The sequence below is a fragment of the Lissotriton vulgaris genome, unplaced genomic scaffold (genome assembly GCF_964263255.1).
Source record: "Lissotriton vulgaris unplaced genomic scaffold, aLisVul1.2 SCAFFOLD_1098, whole genome shotgun sequence".
Taxonomy (NCBI): Eukaryota; Metazoa; Chordata; class Amphibia; order Caudata; family Salamandridae; genus Lissotriton; species Lissotriton vulgaris.
In genome coordinates this window covers 32,799-48,245 of record NW_028248515.1, presented here as the reverse complement: position 1 = coordinate 48,245, position 15,447 = coordinate 32,799, and the positions used below count along the sequence as shown (strand labels likewise).

Here is a 15,447-nt window from a genome sequence, read left to right as displayed (position 1 = left end):
GGAACGTTAGGAGTTCAGGTGAGGCACTGGGCGAGCGTTGAATTTGGTGTGGTAAAGAGACTCAGCCCCTACATTATGACGTCCTGTTCTCCCAATGCACAGTTCTGCTTCAAAACAGAATCCCTGCAACACAGCCACCGGCCTCCATGGATGCGATGTAGCGGCAACCCATCTTTCAGATTCTGAGTCTTGTGTGTGAGGAGCTTTGTTTCATACAACATCATGTTACAGCTCTGTTTGCAGGGGGCAGTACAGAGCATCACAGTTTCAAAATTATGTCCATACAACCCTGGAGTCACCAAAATACAATGTGAGACACCCCTTAGAAAAATAGATCATCCCCAAACACTTCTTCCAGAGAAATTAATTTGCCTTTTCAAAATACCCCAACAAATTTCAGTATCACTGTAATCACTTGGTTTTATGTCGGGTAGCAATGATTCCCATCGGATATCGCATTACCATTCAATTTCTTTCAGCTACCAGATTTGTACAAATGCCCGACTGACCCACATTGGAATTTTGTACCCACATCTGAAACATAGGTGATGCTTGTTCTTGTTTCTACCACACTTTCCCCTTCCTCTATACTTAGCAGAAAAGAAAGTTACAGTACTTCACCCAACAGACATAAACAGCAGTTTACCACTATGAGATCACTGTTGTATAAATCATAGGTGTCACAAACATCAGTGCTTATTTTGCAGACTCTGCCCATCAAAGGATGTAGTTGGGTTTTGCACGACTTTTGAAATCTGACTCCATGTGACTACTAATGGTACATACTGTTCAGCTTTAGAAACCATCTTGTTGTCTCACGTTTTTAAAGAAATTGAAAAGCTTGTGAAAATAATTTTGATCTTTATGTAAGGGACAAACAAAGCAAAATGAGAAGGAGTTTAATAGATTGAACATACAACAAAACTATGAGAAAGGTCTTAACACACTCATTTCAGAAATACCACAATTTATTAGGGCAGGCAAGTTCTATTTCCAGTAAAAACTAAAAATATTGTTAGAAGGACGAACAGTGTGTCCACTTAGTCCCAGAGAAAGCACATGTTAAAGAATAACAGTTTTGCAAAGTAGGTGAAATAAAGATGGCTATACAGAACATGACTCCTAACTGCTTGCAAGTATCAGCTACCCTCACTGGTGAAACCACCATTTATAAGGGTGACATCATTCAATGCAGTTAACTGCAGAGACTCATCCAAAGAATTTTGTTTTTATGTTGCAACAACTTCTGAAGGTCTTTCAACTTGCTTATGAATCCCACTTCTGAGAGGAGGAAATCAAACAATTTGAAAATAATTGAACAATGTTGATCGGGGCAGACCAGGAAAGGGAACAGAGAACTAGAAGATGCAGTTCTGTTATGTACCTTAGGTACTTTCAAAGAGTCTATGTATAGGACATTCAAGCAACAGAATTGAGCAAAGGAATGGGCATTATATTCCAAGTCACTTATATGGAGGATCCTCATGCAATGCACCAAACCTTTTCCTTGGGATAATGAGAGGCCTAGGTGAAGCGAGTATCTTGCATGACTCAATACAGAACAGTATTGGTGAGACAAACAGAAGATTTAACACACATTAGCCACTCAGCCATACAAAGTTGGCACTGTTTGAAAGCATGAGAAAAATAGAGCACATTCCAGTTTCCCAGCTTTGTATAGCCACATGTATAGGCACGGAGTACCCTAATTCCAGTTCGTACAAGGAAAAGCAGAAACATTAATTCAGAGGAGGACATTCAACTTCATTAAGAGTGGTTCTTGGAAGGCTAGCAGTGGAAGGAGAGCGGTTAAATGGGAGGGATAAATGGAAAAGTGTTTTTCCTTAGGGCATTACACTCCTACATCAGTAGTGTGAGACGTTTCACATCCAATATTTTTCTGAACATTCACTTTTGATATTCCAGCTTGGCTAATGGTTGCACAACATGTAAAAATAAATCCAAGGACAGTCACTGAGGAGAACGAAACTGCAGTTGGCAGGACAGCAGGTCATGTTGGAGAGCACTTGCTGAGGTCCCAACAGGATCGCAGCAAGACTCCTACCCTCATCCACCCCCTGATGATGGGCCTCTGCGTCCTGGTCTCCAGCCACATGCCCCTCCACCATCGCCCGTCAAAGGGTTGTACCCTGAAAGCAGTCAGAAAAAGAAAAATGTCATATCAGCCAGTTGACAAACTTTAGAAATCCATTAGGCGTAAGTATAAGTAAATGGTGAGGTGGCACCAGATTCATTATCGGCTTCCAACATCAACATGGAATTTCCACTAGCTTCCTAACTCCCCTGCCCCAAACAGCACTCTTTTTGATTGCACAAGACTCATTATAAAAGAAACACGAACTCTGTCAGCAGATAAAAAAAAAAAAAAAAAGAACACCCACTTCGCTAACTATACTCTCACACAGAATGTCACCAATTTTACATTTTCTTACTCCGTACTTTTCTTCCATCTTTTTTTGTCTTATGCATTTATGAAAGATAGGTGACTTCAAAATCCTTAACAAATACAATATCAAAATGGCACACTAAAGTATATTCCAAAAGGCTTTAATACCATGGCTATCTGAAAGTAGTTTGACACCTTGTTCCTCATATTTATTTGCAGTTTTATATAGCGCTGGCTAGACCCAGAGGTATCAGAGAGCTTTACAGGAGGATCAGCGTGTTACAAGTTGCAAAATTACGACAGTTGCTGGAACATAGTAAAACATAGGAAAAACCAACAGTGATACACAGTAAAACATGAGTTACTAAAGCATAGTATAACAAATAATAAAAATTACACAATAAAATGTATAATGATCCTAACTTTGACTGCATGGCCTTGCTGTCCTATTTCGAAATAATATGTATCCAAAAAGGGCATTTGAAAACCATTGTTCCCATAACCTAAAGTACATTTTAGATCAAATAAAACACTAGGGGGCATATTATCAAGGGATTTATCTCCGCTTTTTTGGCTTTAAAAGCCAAGAAAGCGGAGATAAAATTATCTCCTTATCAGCAACAGGGTGCCAACACGCAAATTTGCATGTTAGCACCCTTTTTCTCTACGCTTCCCCTTGCATCTCTAATGAGATGCAAAGGGGGCGTTCCAGAGAAAAATAATAGGAGAAATGTTGTTAAGCGACATTTCTCCTATTATCAAGGATTTCGCTAACCCGGTTAGTGATAAAAAAAAGCAGCGCTAACCGCGGTTAGCACTGCTTTTTTTACACCTGGTATTTTCCTGACTTAGCCATGATATCCTATGGAAGGTGGATATCATGGCTAAGTTTGTGAGCCCCTATCATCAAGCTAACGCCAAATTTCGAGAGATTATCGTTGGTTTTCCAGCGATAATCTCTCAATTGGCAGTTAGCACAAGGATTTTTATCACTACTGAGATAAACCGTGCTAATAGCAAGCTATCCCAGCGATAATTTCTGGCGATGCTTAGCGTTAAAAAATTCGTTGCTAAGCATCGTTAGCGGTAAATATCGCTAAATGTTGGTAATATGCCCCCAGATCACATGATTTCTAAACTTACAAAATCATGTAATCGTAAAAGTACAATAGTACAAAAGTATGCATTTATTTAAATTCATTCAACCCAAAAAGAAGGAACCATTAGGTTCCATACAACTAAGTTCTACACGAAAATGCAGTGTTTTGATATATAAATAAATAAAATATTAATAATAAATCGACATAATTACTTTAAAGTATTTAGGGATATGACAAATGGGCAAGGGGGACTCCACTCATATTCCTATTAAAACCTTAAAAATTTCTGAAAACAATCTCTGAAAAAAATATAAGAATTAAAAATCTGTTCCAAGGGGAAGATTTCTTGGATCCATACAATTTCAAATTTATTTCACCTTTTTCAGGAAAAGTTATCTTTAAAACTAATAGTCAAAGTTTTAATCATGACAAGGTTGTATTAAGGTCAAGTATTTTACTTAAACGTCTGTTGTTACATTTGTGCAATGGGCAGTGCATCATCACCAATAGGTGACAAGAGTGCTCACCTCCCTAACATTTCGAGTTTTCAGCCGTACCTGACACAGAGCTGAGAACATGCACACCTCCATCAACCTTGAACTCCAAAAAGCAAAATAAAAATGGGTTTCCCACAACTGTGACAACTGTGACTTTCCCCAAGGAAAGAGAGGAAGAACTACAATTTCGAAAGTCATGAGCAGTGTTGTCCCTCTATCACTCTTAAAATAATTGTCCACATTTATTATCTTCACCGCAAAGCTAACAAAGCTTTACTTCTTGCTCTCCATCTCTAATGGCTCCCCACCTTACTGGAGACTAATACCCCTCACCTGCAGAGCAGATACGTTACTGTTCCCAAAAACTTCTACTCACCACTTCCTCGCAGAGATTTCTTGTCAGATTTTGGCGTCTGGACCGTAGTGGACGCTGACGTGCTCGGCGCAGCTTCCAGCTATAAAGAAAGTAAAGCATGCATTTGTTAAACAGTTTCCATGCTTGTTCCTCTCATAGCATCCACATCTCTGTCCAAAAATAACAAGAATTCAACATCTCACTTTACAAATCACACTGAGCAGCAACTATCATCTACAGTGCATGTTTCAGAACTACGCTTTTCTAAATATGAAACCAATACAATTCATGACCGTTCAGTTTTAAACTCAGGGCAAATCGGGTGCCCTGTGGAAATTGGACCATGGGAAGTGTAATTACATCCCAGTTTTCAAATGTTTATGGGATAGCTTTGAGCAGCATGACCTCTACAAAGGATTTTTATTGCTGTCCAGTAAAATATTTGTAAGTTGTACATTGCTAACATGTGCTCTGAAGAAAGGCTGTGCTAAAGCTCAAAATTGCATATGTGATGAGACAAATACCATGTACATCCATCTACAGAATGGAGAGGGATTCTTTGGGGGTATTAGTGAAGACCAATGTCTCAGGATCTAAGCCAATTCCTTCCACAACCATAAACAGGATCACCACACCCCCCAAAGAACATCAACCTTCTGTCCACTATGTTTTGTCTGACCAGAGAAACTTTGAGCTGAACTGGAACTTTCTGTAAGGAAAAAACTGACTGATCTACAAAAGTATCACTCATATCACTACATCTATCTATTTAATTCATATGTCAGAGTTTTAGATAGTGCTGATGTGTTGCTTCAAGCTACTATGTAGTCCTTGAGAACAAGTTATTAGGGAGTTGGTAGGTAACATCAGAAAGAGAGGGAATGATTCAGATCATCAACTGCTGTGTCTGGTTTGGTCAATGCAGCTCCTTGTCAGTTACTTTGCACAGTTGGTAGGACCCAGTTACTTCCAGAGTGTGTGGGCAATATTGTTGGACAGGTGTAATACACCTGCCTAAATAAGGTTCACCTTTTGGACTGGGCGACTAGTTTAGCATTCTTCCAGCTTGAGTCACAGTTGGGAATATGTTGGGAAACCAGTTTCTGCAGATAGTCGTGCCCCCGCAAAACCGCTGCAGATGGTGTATTTCACTAGGAATTAGATTAGAGAATGTTACAGTATATATTTGGATTGCTGAAAATATTGAATATTCTGTCTGTTATTGTAGAGTGGTAATAAGAAGGGAAGGGGAGAAAAAGGAAGAACAACAAGTATGAAGCTGGGAGAATGAATAAGAATGACAGTAAAGAAGGAAGTTTGCCGCATTTAAAAGACGAGGAATGCTATGTGCATGGGACTATTTATGAAGTATTGTGTTCTGGTTCTAGATTGTGTTGAATTGTTGCAAGTTCTTTAAAGGTCCTGCAGGAGTAGCAATTTAAAGGTTATGCATAATGTTAGTTTTCGTGTCTTAAATGAAATCTTGAGTCCCTGTGCAATTCATCTGGAGAATCACCATTCTTAGGTAGTCACACTTTACAAGTTCACTCAAAGGGACTATAGATAGAGGCTACACCGGGAGGGTGATAAGCATGGTAGGCTGCTGACTTTGATCCGGTTTCACGAGGGGGCCCCCCCACCCATGATCACGGCAGTGCAAGGCAGCCGAGGAGGAGGAGGTCTGGTGCTCACACAGGCCACAATTAATGGTGAGGTACATCATTGTTTGCCGGTTCCTTATAAGAGATGTGGCTGGGATGGATTATTTGAGTCAGATTGCATTGCCGGCTCTTATCAGGGAGCAAGCAGCAGCCCTGGATGCAGATCTCACTAGAAAGGATTTATTGGAGGCCATTAAGTGCAAGAAACCTGGCACGGATCAGGTTTGGCAGCTCGGCTAGCATCATTACCCCCAAGTGCTCATACTAGTGGTAAAAGGTTTTCATTATTGAATTATGTATACAGGTTAGAACATATTATAAGAATATGTAATAAATTACCTTATTGGTAGACATTTCTCTGTGCTACTGCAGTTAAATGGTTTGTGCTGCGGGAGTTAGGAAGACATGTCCAGTGCACAAAATAAACATGAAAACCTGTTATCCATGACCCCAAACAACATGTTCTAGACATCAGGCAGTATGAATTCTACACCCTTACAGTTTAGATTGGGGTGTACAGACACTAAGGAGGGCATTACTGATGGAGTCATAGCTGCTGGGGCCAGTGCTAACCAGATGTCTCATGAGGCTGTCACAATTTCCCCCACATGCATTCATAAAACATAATGGCTAAGCGGAAGTCAATAAGTGCACCATAAGTTTAAGATCAGATTAAGTAAGCTCAAAGACTGAGACCATCACCCACCTACTCAAGTGTGTTTTCCACATACATGGTGAAATCAAGCTTGAGAACCTCATGAAGTGCATGGGGAGTCAATGAGAAATACTTCAATACATTCAGGAGACACACAAACCTAAACTTTTGTAAAAAAGGAGACTGGCTTACAGAAAGAGTAGTAACCTCTGCAATCTATTTAAGTTCATAGCAGAGAGAAGGGATTCAACAAGTGGTCTCAGAAAAGAGCAGCCCTGTATGTTTTTTTTTTACGATACACAAAGACCTTATCGCAATTGGAGGATAAGAGGTCATTGGGAGGTGAGAAATAAAAATAAATTTTTGTTAAATAGTCCTCAACTTACTCCTCTTGAGCAGGAGAACACCAGGGTTGCCCTGTTAATTGTAAGCCAGAGAAACCCTCAATATTTCAAGGAGAGGGAATTTAGGGTGACGGTACTAAAATGACTGGATCAATAAGTAGCAGCTTTGTGTTTAAATCTTTGGTACTGTGCACATTGCAAACAAAACAGATTGAAGTGATCCAGCAGAACAAAACACCACACTTCAGCTAGAATGTTAGAGGGCAGTTTGGTGGAGAAGAGCAGTGTTTAAAGAGCAGTGAAAGGCATTCAAAGATGTAACCTGAACTACATTTACTTCCCCACATACTGAAAAAAACAGCACTCATTTACTTATAGCATTGCAAAGTCTCCTAACAGCAAGGTAGGCTTCAGAGCAATGTGACCATCCTGGAATATGTAACGTGCGATCTTATAAATAATGTGATTTCCATGTAAATACTTGAATGTCATCTAGAACACCTTAAATTCTATTTTGGCATGCACAACAACTAACAGAATATTCATAAAAATATTAAACAGTTTGCAAACTGTCTGCGACCCAAAGTTCTGACACAGAGAAACACCACGTTACATGTAAGCACCTAATCTGGTATAGAGTTGAAAGTTGCAGATAACCAGGACAAAGTAGCAAAGGGTATTTGTTGTACATCCACTGCAATAAGTTTGCAGCCTTATTAATTAAGTAAGGAATATGCTACTTACCAGTATGCATCTGTTCTTGGCATAGAGGGCTGCAGAGTGGTACATTTATGAATAGATCGCCATCTGGTGTTGGGCTCGGATGATTGCACTTGTTTTTCTCTTGGAGAAGTCTTTTGTCGTCACAAGACCGATGACTCCTCCTTTGGGTGCTAGTGCGCATGGGCATCGGCTCCATCCTTAGATTGTTTTGCCATATTAGGGTTAGATGAAGCAGTATGATAGAATACAGAAAGAGATGCCCATGTAAGTGTATCTAAATAAGATAGTGTTGGAACAGACACAGGTTCCCGGGGAGGCAGGGAGGGCATGTACCTCTCTGCAGCCCTCTATGCCAAGAACAGATGCATACTGGTAAGTAGCATATTCCGTTCGAGGCATATGGGCTGCAGAAGGTACATTTATGAATAGACAGCAGTTACCTCCCTAGCGGTGGTCACCAGTGTCTGTTGCAACAGTTTGAAATAAAGTTTTTAGTACAGCTTGGCCCACTCTAGCCTGTTGTGTTGCCTGCACATCAACAGAGTAGCGTTTTGTGAAGGTATGCGGTGTAAACCAAGTTGCTGCTTTGCATATGTCATCTAGGGGAATGTTTCCTAAGAATGCCATAGATGCCCCTAGTTTACGTGTAGAATGAGCTCTAGGAGGAACAGTTAATGACCTCTTTGCTTTTATGTAACATATTTGTATACATTTTACAATCCACCTGGCAATGCCTGCTTTAGAGCTAGGATTGCCCTTATGTTTTGGGGAAAACGCTACAAATAGTTGTTTGGTTTTTCTGAAAGTTTGTGTTTTCTATGTAATACAATATTGCCCTTTTGACATCTAATGTATGTAGGGTCCTTTCTGCTACCATCTGTGGTTTTGGAAAGAAGACTGGTAGTTCCATTGGTTGATTAATGAGGAATGCTGAAATTACTTTAGGCAAGAATTTTGGGTTTGTTCTAAGAACCACTTTATTTTGGTGTAACTGTAGGAATGGTTCTTGTATTGTGAATGCCTGTAACTCACTCACTCTTCTGAGGGAGGTAATAGCTATAAGAAATGTCACCTTCCATGTAAGGAATTGTGTTTCACACTTATGCATAGGTTCGAAAGGTGGACCCATTAGTCTGATGAGTACTATGTTGAGATTCCAGACTGGGAAAGGTGGTAGTCTTGGTGGAATGACTCTTGAGTCCTTCCATGAAGGCTTTTATTGCTGGCACTCGAAACAGGGATAGATGTTGCCTGTTTTGCAGGTATGCTGCTATAGCTGCAAGATGTACTCTAATGGAGGTGTAAGCAAGGTTACATTGCTGTAAGTGTAGTAAGTAGCAAATAATATTTTTTGTGGATGCGTCCAGGGGGTTGATGTTGTTACTGTTACAGTATACAGCAAACGTTTTCCACTTTGCTGCATAGCATGCTCTAGTGGTAGGACGTCTTGCTTGCTTAATGATTTCCATACAGTTTGGAGGTAAATTCAAGTATCCAAATTCTATGACCTCAGGAGCCAGATCGCTAGGTGCAATAGTTTGGGATCTAGGTGAATTATTTCTCCATGGTTCTGTGTAAGGTGCATGGGTAATATTCTTAAATTCTGATGTGGCACCTGTGAGAGTTGCAGGAGGGTGGTGAACCACGGCTGTCGTGCCCACGTGGGTGCTACTAGTATCATGGTCATTGAATGTTGTTGCAGTTTTCGAACCACTAATGGAATTAGTGGGAGAGGGGGAAAGCGTATGCAAATTTGTTGGACCAATTTATCCATAAGGCATTGCCCTGCGACAGGTGGTGTGGGTACCAGGATGCGAAGCTTTGGCATTTTGCGTTCTGATGAGTGGCAATGAGATCCATCTCTGGCTGTCCCCATCTTTGGAAGAATGGCTGCAGTATTTGATCGTGCAGTTCCCATTCGTGTATTTGTTACGACTCTCTGCTTAAGATGTCTGCTATCTGGTTTTGAATTCCTGGTAGGTGTTCGGCTAACAGATAGATGTTTTGAGGAATGGCCCATCTCCAAATCTCCTGCACTAGTCTGGATGGTGGAGAGAGTGTGTCCCCCCCCCCCTGTTTTTGAATATAATACATGGCTGTCATGTTGTCTGTTCTGATCAGGACTGCTTTGTTGAGAATCTGCATTTGAAAAGCTTTTAATGCTAGAAACACTGCTAGTAGTTCTAGATGATTGATGTGCAGTCTTTTTTGCTGTACACTCCATCTTCCCTGTACAGTATATTTCTCCATATTCGCTCCCCATCCGGTGAGCCATGCATCCGCTGTTAGTATCACTTGTGGAATTGGTTCTAGGAATGACCGCCCCTTGGAAATGTTTGTTGTGTTCCACCACTTCAGAGAGCGATGTGTGCGGTCGTCTACCAACACCAGATCTGTAATCTGACCGTGAGCCTGATTCCACTGTGTTGCTAGACATTCTTGCAGCGGACGCATCTGTAGTCTGGCATATGGTATTAGCAGTATGCAAGAGGACATCATCCCTAATAGCTGCATGAACACTCGAGCTGTTAGTGAGTGTTGTGGTTGAAATCTTTGAATCAATGTGAGCATTGTTTGAATCCTGACTGGATTGGGGTATACTTTGGCTTTTTCTGTGTCTATAGTAGCCCCTAGATATTGTTGAACTCTGTTTGGTTGCAGGTGTGATTTTGTGTAGTTCACCGTAAACCCTAGCTGGTGCAGCAAATGAATGTTTTTTTGTGTGTTTTGAAGACATTCTTCTTGTAATTTGGCCTTTATTATCCAGTCGTCCAAGTAAGGGAAGACATGTATTTGTTGTCTTCTTAGGTGAGCTGCAACCACTGCTAGGCATTTTGTGAACACCCTTGGTGCTGTTGTGACCCCAAACGGAAGGACTTTGAACTGATAATGTTGTCCTTCTACGACAAACCTGAGGTATTTCCTGTGGGCTTTGTGAACTGGGATATGAAAGTAAGCGTCTTTTAGATCCAGTGTAGAAAGAAAGTCCCCTTTCTTCAGTAAAGGAAGTACTTGTTGGAGCGTGACCATGTGGAAATGTTCCGAATTTATGTATGCATTGAGAGGTCTGAGGTCTAGTATTGGCCTTAGAGACCCGTCTTTTTTGGGAATTAGGAAGTATAGAGAGTATACCCCTGTTCCCTGTTGATGTTGTGGAACCTTCTCTATGGCATGCTTTTGTAGCAGTGATAGTACTTCCTGCTTTAACAATGTTAGATGATCTTGACTCATTGGACACTGTTTGGGGGGGATGTTTGGTGGGGTAGCTGGGAGTTCTAGGCAATACCATGTTGGATAATTTGTCAAGTAGGAACTGTGATAGACGTTCCCCGACCGGTGTTATATGGTCTGGGGGGAGCTGTATGAAGTCACTGTTTTGTGGTAGGGGAGTTGCGGTTGTTATTTCCGCGACCTCTACCCTTGTTGTTGTTACCTCTGTAACTGCCTATAGAATTACCTCTGGGTGATGTTGGTGTAAAAGAGGTAGATTGCTGGCTTGTGCCTGTATTCTTTGATACGCCTTTATAGGTGGACATACGAAAGAAACCCCTTTGAGTTGGCTGTTGCAATGCTCCCATTGACTTAGCTGTTTCCGTGTCCTTTTTCATCTTTTCTAAAGTCTCATCTGTACCTGAGCCGAAAAGGGTTTTCTCATCAAAAGGCTGGTTCAATAAGGATGTTTGTACCTCTTGTTTGAACCCTGAGACTCTGAGCCATGCATGTCTTCTTAACATGATACTGGTGTTTATGGATCTTGCTGCAGTGTCTGCTGAGTCTAAGGCACACTTAATGGAAGTGTTAGTTATTATCTTCCCTGCTTGTATAAGCTGATCTGCCGTTTTTTGATGTTCCTTAGGGAGATGTGTAATGAGTTTTTCTAACGCATTATAATGAGCTCTATCATAACGTGCAAGTACCGCTTACGTATTAGCTATGCGCCAGCTGTTTGCCGCTTGGGATGCTACTCTTTTGCCAGAGGCATCTATTAACTTGGACTCCTTGTCAGGAGGAGAAGCTTCTCCTGTAGTTAATGAGTTTGCTCTCTTACGAGCGTTTGTGACTACTAGCGAGTCCAGAGGTACTTGTCCTTTCATAAATATTGGGTCCTTTGGGGCTGCCTTATATTTCTTATCAATTCTTGGGTTTAATACTCTAGCCCTCATAGGGTCTTTGAATATGTCTGATGTGTGATTGAGGACACCCTTAAGCAGTGGTAGTGTTCCTGATGTTCTTTGTGCAGCAGGTAGTGTTTCTAAAACGAAATCCTCCATTTGAGGTTCTGTATGAAAGTCTACCTTGTGGTATTTTGCTGCCCTATTAATTAACTGCGCAAAACCTGTATTATCATGAGGTGGTGAAGGTTTTGAGGGATACATTCAGGGTCATTATCATTATCTGACCCTGAGTTATAATCTTCTCATGGGTCTGCTTCATCTGGGACAGTGTCGTCATCCCTAGGAAGTTCTCCCTCCCCTGTGTCACTTTCTACATCTGTTTGACGTGTAGATGGTCGTGGTGTAGAAGGTGGAGGAATAGCTGGCAGAGTGTGAGGAGAAGAAGATGTGTCTTTAGGTTGAGGAGAAATGGGAGGAGTTGTATTTGTCCCCATTGTTCTCTTTTTAGGAGGAAGAGCTTTGTCGTCCAACTGTTCATTTTTCCTCTTTTTAGGTAGTTTTGTTACCACCTTGCCAGTTTGTGGATCGATAAACAAAGTATTTTGTTTTGGATCGGTCTGATGCTCCTGTGTCGGTACCGAAGTTTTTGGTTCCGAAAGGTGCATTTGCTTATGACCGTCAGTGTTTTGTGTTCTCGGCACCGAGTGTTTGCTCGAATCAGATTTTTTCGGTGTCGAGGAAGTCTTAGACGTCGGCATGTTTCGTTTCGACTGCGAGCCTTCCTTTGTATGGAGCTTCGGTGTCGATGTTGACCGCTTCTCGGATCCGACATGGTGGGAGGCCGAGTGTTTCTGTTTCGTTGCCGAGCCCGTAGGCGGGGCGCCGGAAACTTTTTGGGGTAGTCTGACCGGGCTTGAAGGCGGGGTCAACACCAAACTTGGTCGGTTTTTTGGTAAGGGGACGTCGTCACTCACGGTTTGATGAACGTCAATTTCTTCAACGTCTGAGTCGTCCCCTTCCGACCCAGACTCGTCCTCATCTTCTTCTTCTTCCTCTTCGGGGTGCTGGGCCTCGAACAGCTCCTGGATTGCCTCTGACTGCATTCTCGACACCTTGTGTCTTCGGGCTCGACGGTTTATAATCGTCGACTTGGAGGAGAATGCTGCACAGGCTTCACAGTCCCTGGAGTCGTGTTTAGGTGATAAACAGAGGTTGCACACCTCGTGTAGGTCCTTGTGTGGGAACTTAGCACCACACGTTGGACATCTTTTGAATGGAGTCCTTTCCAGGGACTCCGGGCTGGACTACGTCGAGATGGGCCTCCCGGTCTCGACGTAGAGTCTTGAAATTTGTTGTTGACGTCGAAGTTCGTCGAAATGGAAATGAACTCGCGCTCGATACTACTGTCGAATTGGAAAGGGAATACGCGCCAAAATATCACTTTTTTCTCGAAGTCGATCCAGAGCGCTTCGATCCTCATCCGAACCGGATGGCGGAAAAAAACAATCTAAGGATGGAGCTGATGCCCATGTGCACTAGCACCCAAAGGAGGAGTCATCGGCCTTGTGACAACAAAAGACTTCTCCAAGAGAAAAACAAGTGCAATCATCCGAGCCCAACACCAGATGGCGATCTATTAATAAATGTACCATCTGCAGCCCATATGCCACGAACATATAGTTATATAGCAGGGGTCTCCAAACCGGTCCTGGAGGGCCGGATCCATGCCAGATTTTTAAAATTACTACATGTATCTCAATGGGGATATCCCAAAAATCTGGCATGGATCCGGCCCTCCAGGACCGGTTTGGGGACCCCTGTTATATAGCATGGTCCTGACCGCATGGGCATCTGAACACTTTACAAACAATATGGGAATAATAAGACAGTACATGGGTTCTAGTTAGTCACATTACGCAGTACTTCGGGGGAGGATGAAGAAGGCAGAAGACAACATAGGACCCCAGAGTTCATAGAAGTTTTAGTACAGCATTATAGATAGGATTTGCACAGGAAGACCGTCAGGTTTTTTATGAAGGAGAGTAGAAACTCATTTGATCAAGTATCATCAGGAATACAGTTTCACTGTCTGTGAGCCAGGCAAGATAAGGCTTGAATTCAACGTTTTTGTTTTTCCAACACTTTGGATCTCCACCATTAGTCAATATATGTTTCTTGGGCTTCTTTCTCCCTCCTCTATCAATCTGTATTTTTGCTTTCATCCCTTAGACAAAATATTCCTAAAAGCAAATTAGAACCAAGTCATGCAGATTTTGATGCTATAATAGCCTCTCCACAACACAAGTTACGGCACCCTCAGATCAGAAAAACCAACATTTCACTCAGCTAAGTGAACATGTAAACAGGGAGCCGCCACAGAGCATGGAGGTGAGAGCAAAGCGCAAACCCACAAGATGTCAGTCCAAACCTCCAGAGCAGCCATCTGGTACTAGAAGAGCATTCTCTGGTTCTTCTGACAGTCATGTCAGCCCATGACATCCAAGATCCTGCAGTAATAAAAACGTCTACGGTGGTGCCAGGCAGACAGATCGCTTGCAGGATGTACCTTTAAATATCCAAGCTGCACCCAGGAGTTACAAGTCCTGAGCAGGAGTTATCAGGCCAGATCTGCACCATACTGGAGCAGTAAAATAGATGTGCATCAGAGAGAGAAAAAGCAGGGAGCAGCAGCAAAAAACATCTGTCCTGCTATGGAAGGAATCTCAATCACACAGCCCACCAAATCAGGGGAGGCATCCGAGGTACCAATAAAATCAAATTAAATGGTTGATGGCATTTTTGATCTGGGTGGACTCTAGCCTGGGTCAAGCTCATAATTAGCAATGTTTGATTTACTGATTCGGAACAACATTTAACCCGCTCCACCACCCCACCCAAATGCATATTTCCATAAACTGCACTTTCAAAGTCGAAGCTACAGCCATCAAATTTAACAAGCATTTGTAAAGCAAACCGGTTTCACCTATGTGAAATCTATTGGCTTTATCATGGTTTGTTAAATGTTGCACAGCGGTGCAAGCTGCTGAAGCGATAAGACATGGCTAGAACATGTAATATTGTTGTTTAACAGCTATGCATGTACAAACAAGTTAAAATGCAAATTTTACCTAAACTTACTATGCAGTTTATATTCTCGATAAAACGCCCACTACAGTAACCAGTGTGTCAAATTGTAGCTAGATGGAACGCATCGTCTGTACGTCGACAGGCCTTTATGGAAAGGTGTGGAGGAGAAAGCAAAACATAAAAGATGTTCAGACAAAACTAAGAATGGGGGGGGGGGGCTCTAAAGGCACACACACTACTGTAGTAAGGTCAGACCAGAGCCTCCACAGGTATGAAGAGCAAGAACATGTGTGGAAACATCAACGTCTGCAAAAACACTAGTTCTTTAAAAATCAGGCATATATGCAATGATGCAAGGCAGGAGGTATTGAATGTACTTAAAACTAATCAGACAGAGATTGAGAAACAGAAGATCTTGTTTGAAAAAATCTTGATAAGCAGCACCACATGACACTCTGGGTGAAGTAATGTCTGCTCTCTCAGACTGAAGCCGTGTAATGGAG

General features: G+C 41.9%; 1 protein-coding gene across 1 annotated transcript in view; it reads right to left on the bottom strand.

Moving 5' to 3' along the window:
- Positions 1 to 883: 883 nt before the first annotated feature.
- LOC147664085 (selenoprotein S-like) overlaps positions 884 to 15,447 on the bottom strand; it is a 36,342-nt gene continuing 21,778 nt past the window's right edge. Inside the window, exons 3-4 of the mRNA XM_086949998.1 lie at positions 4,381 to 4,459; positions 884 to 2,150 (exon numbers count right to left, since the gene is read on the bottom strand). Coding sequence (XP_086806124.1) covers positions 2,068 to 2,150; positions 4,381 to 4,459 — 162 coding nt within the window. The 3' untranslated portion in view covers positions 884 to 2,067. The remainder of the gene's footprint in view (positions 2,151 to 4,380; positions 4,460 to 15,447) is intronic.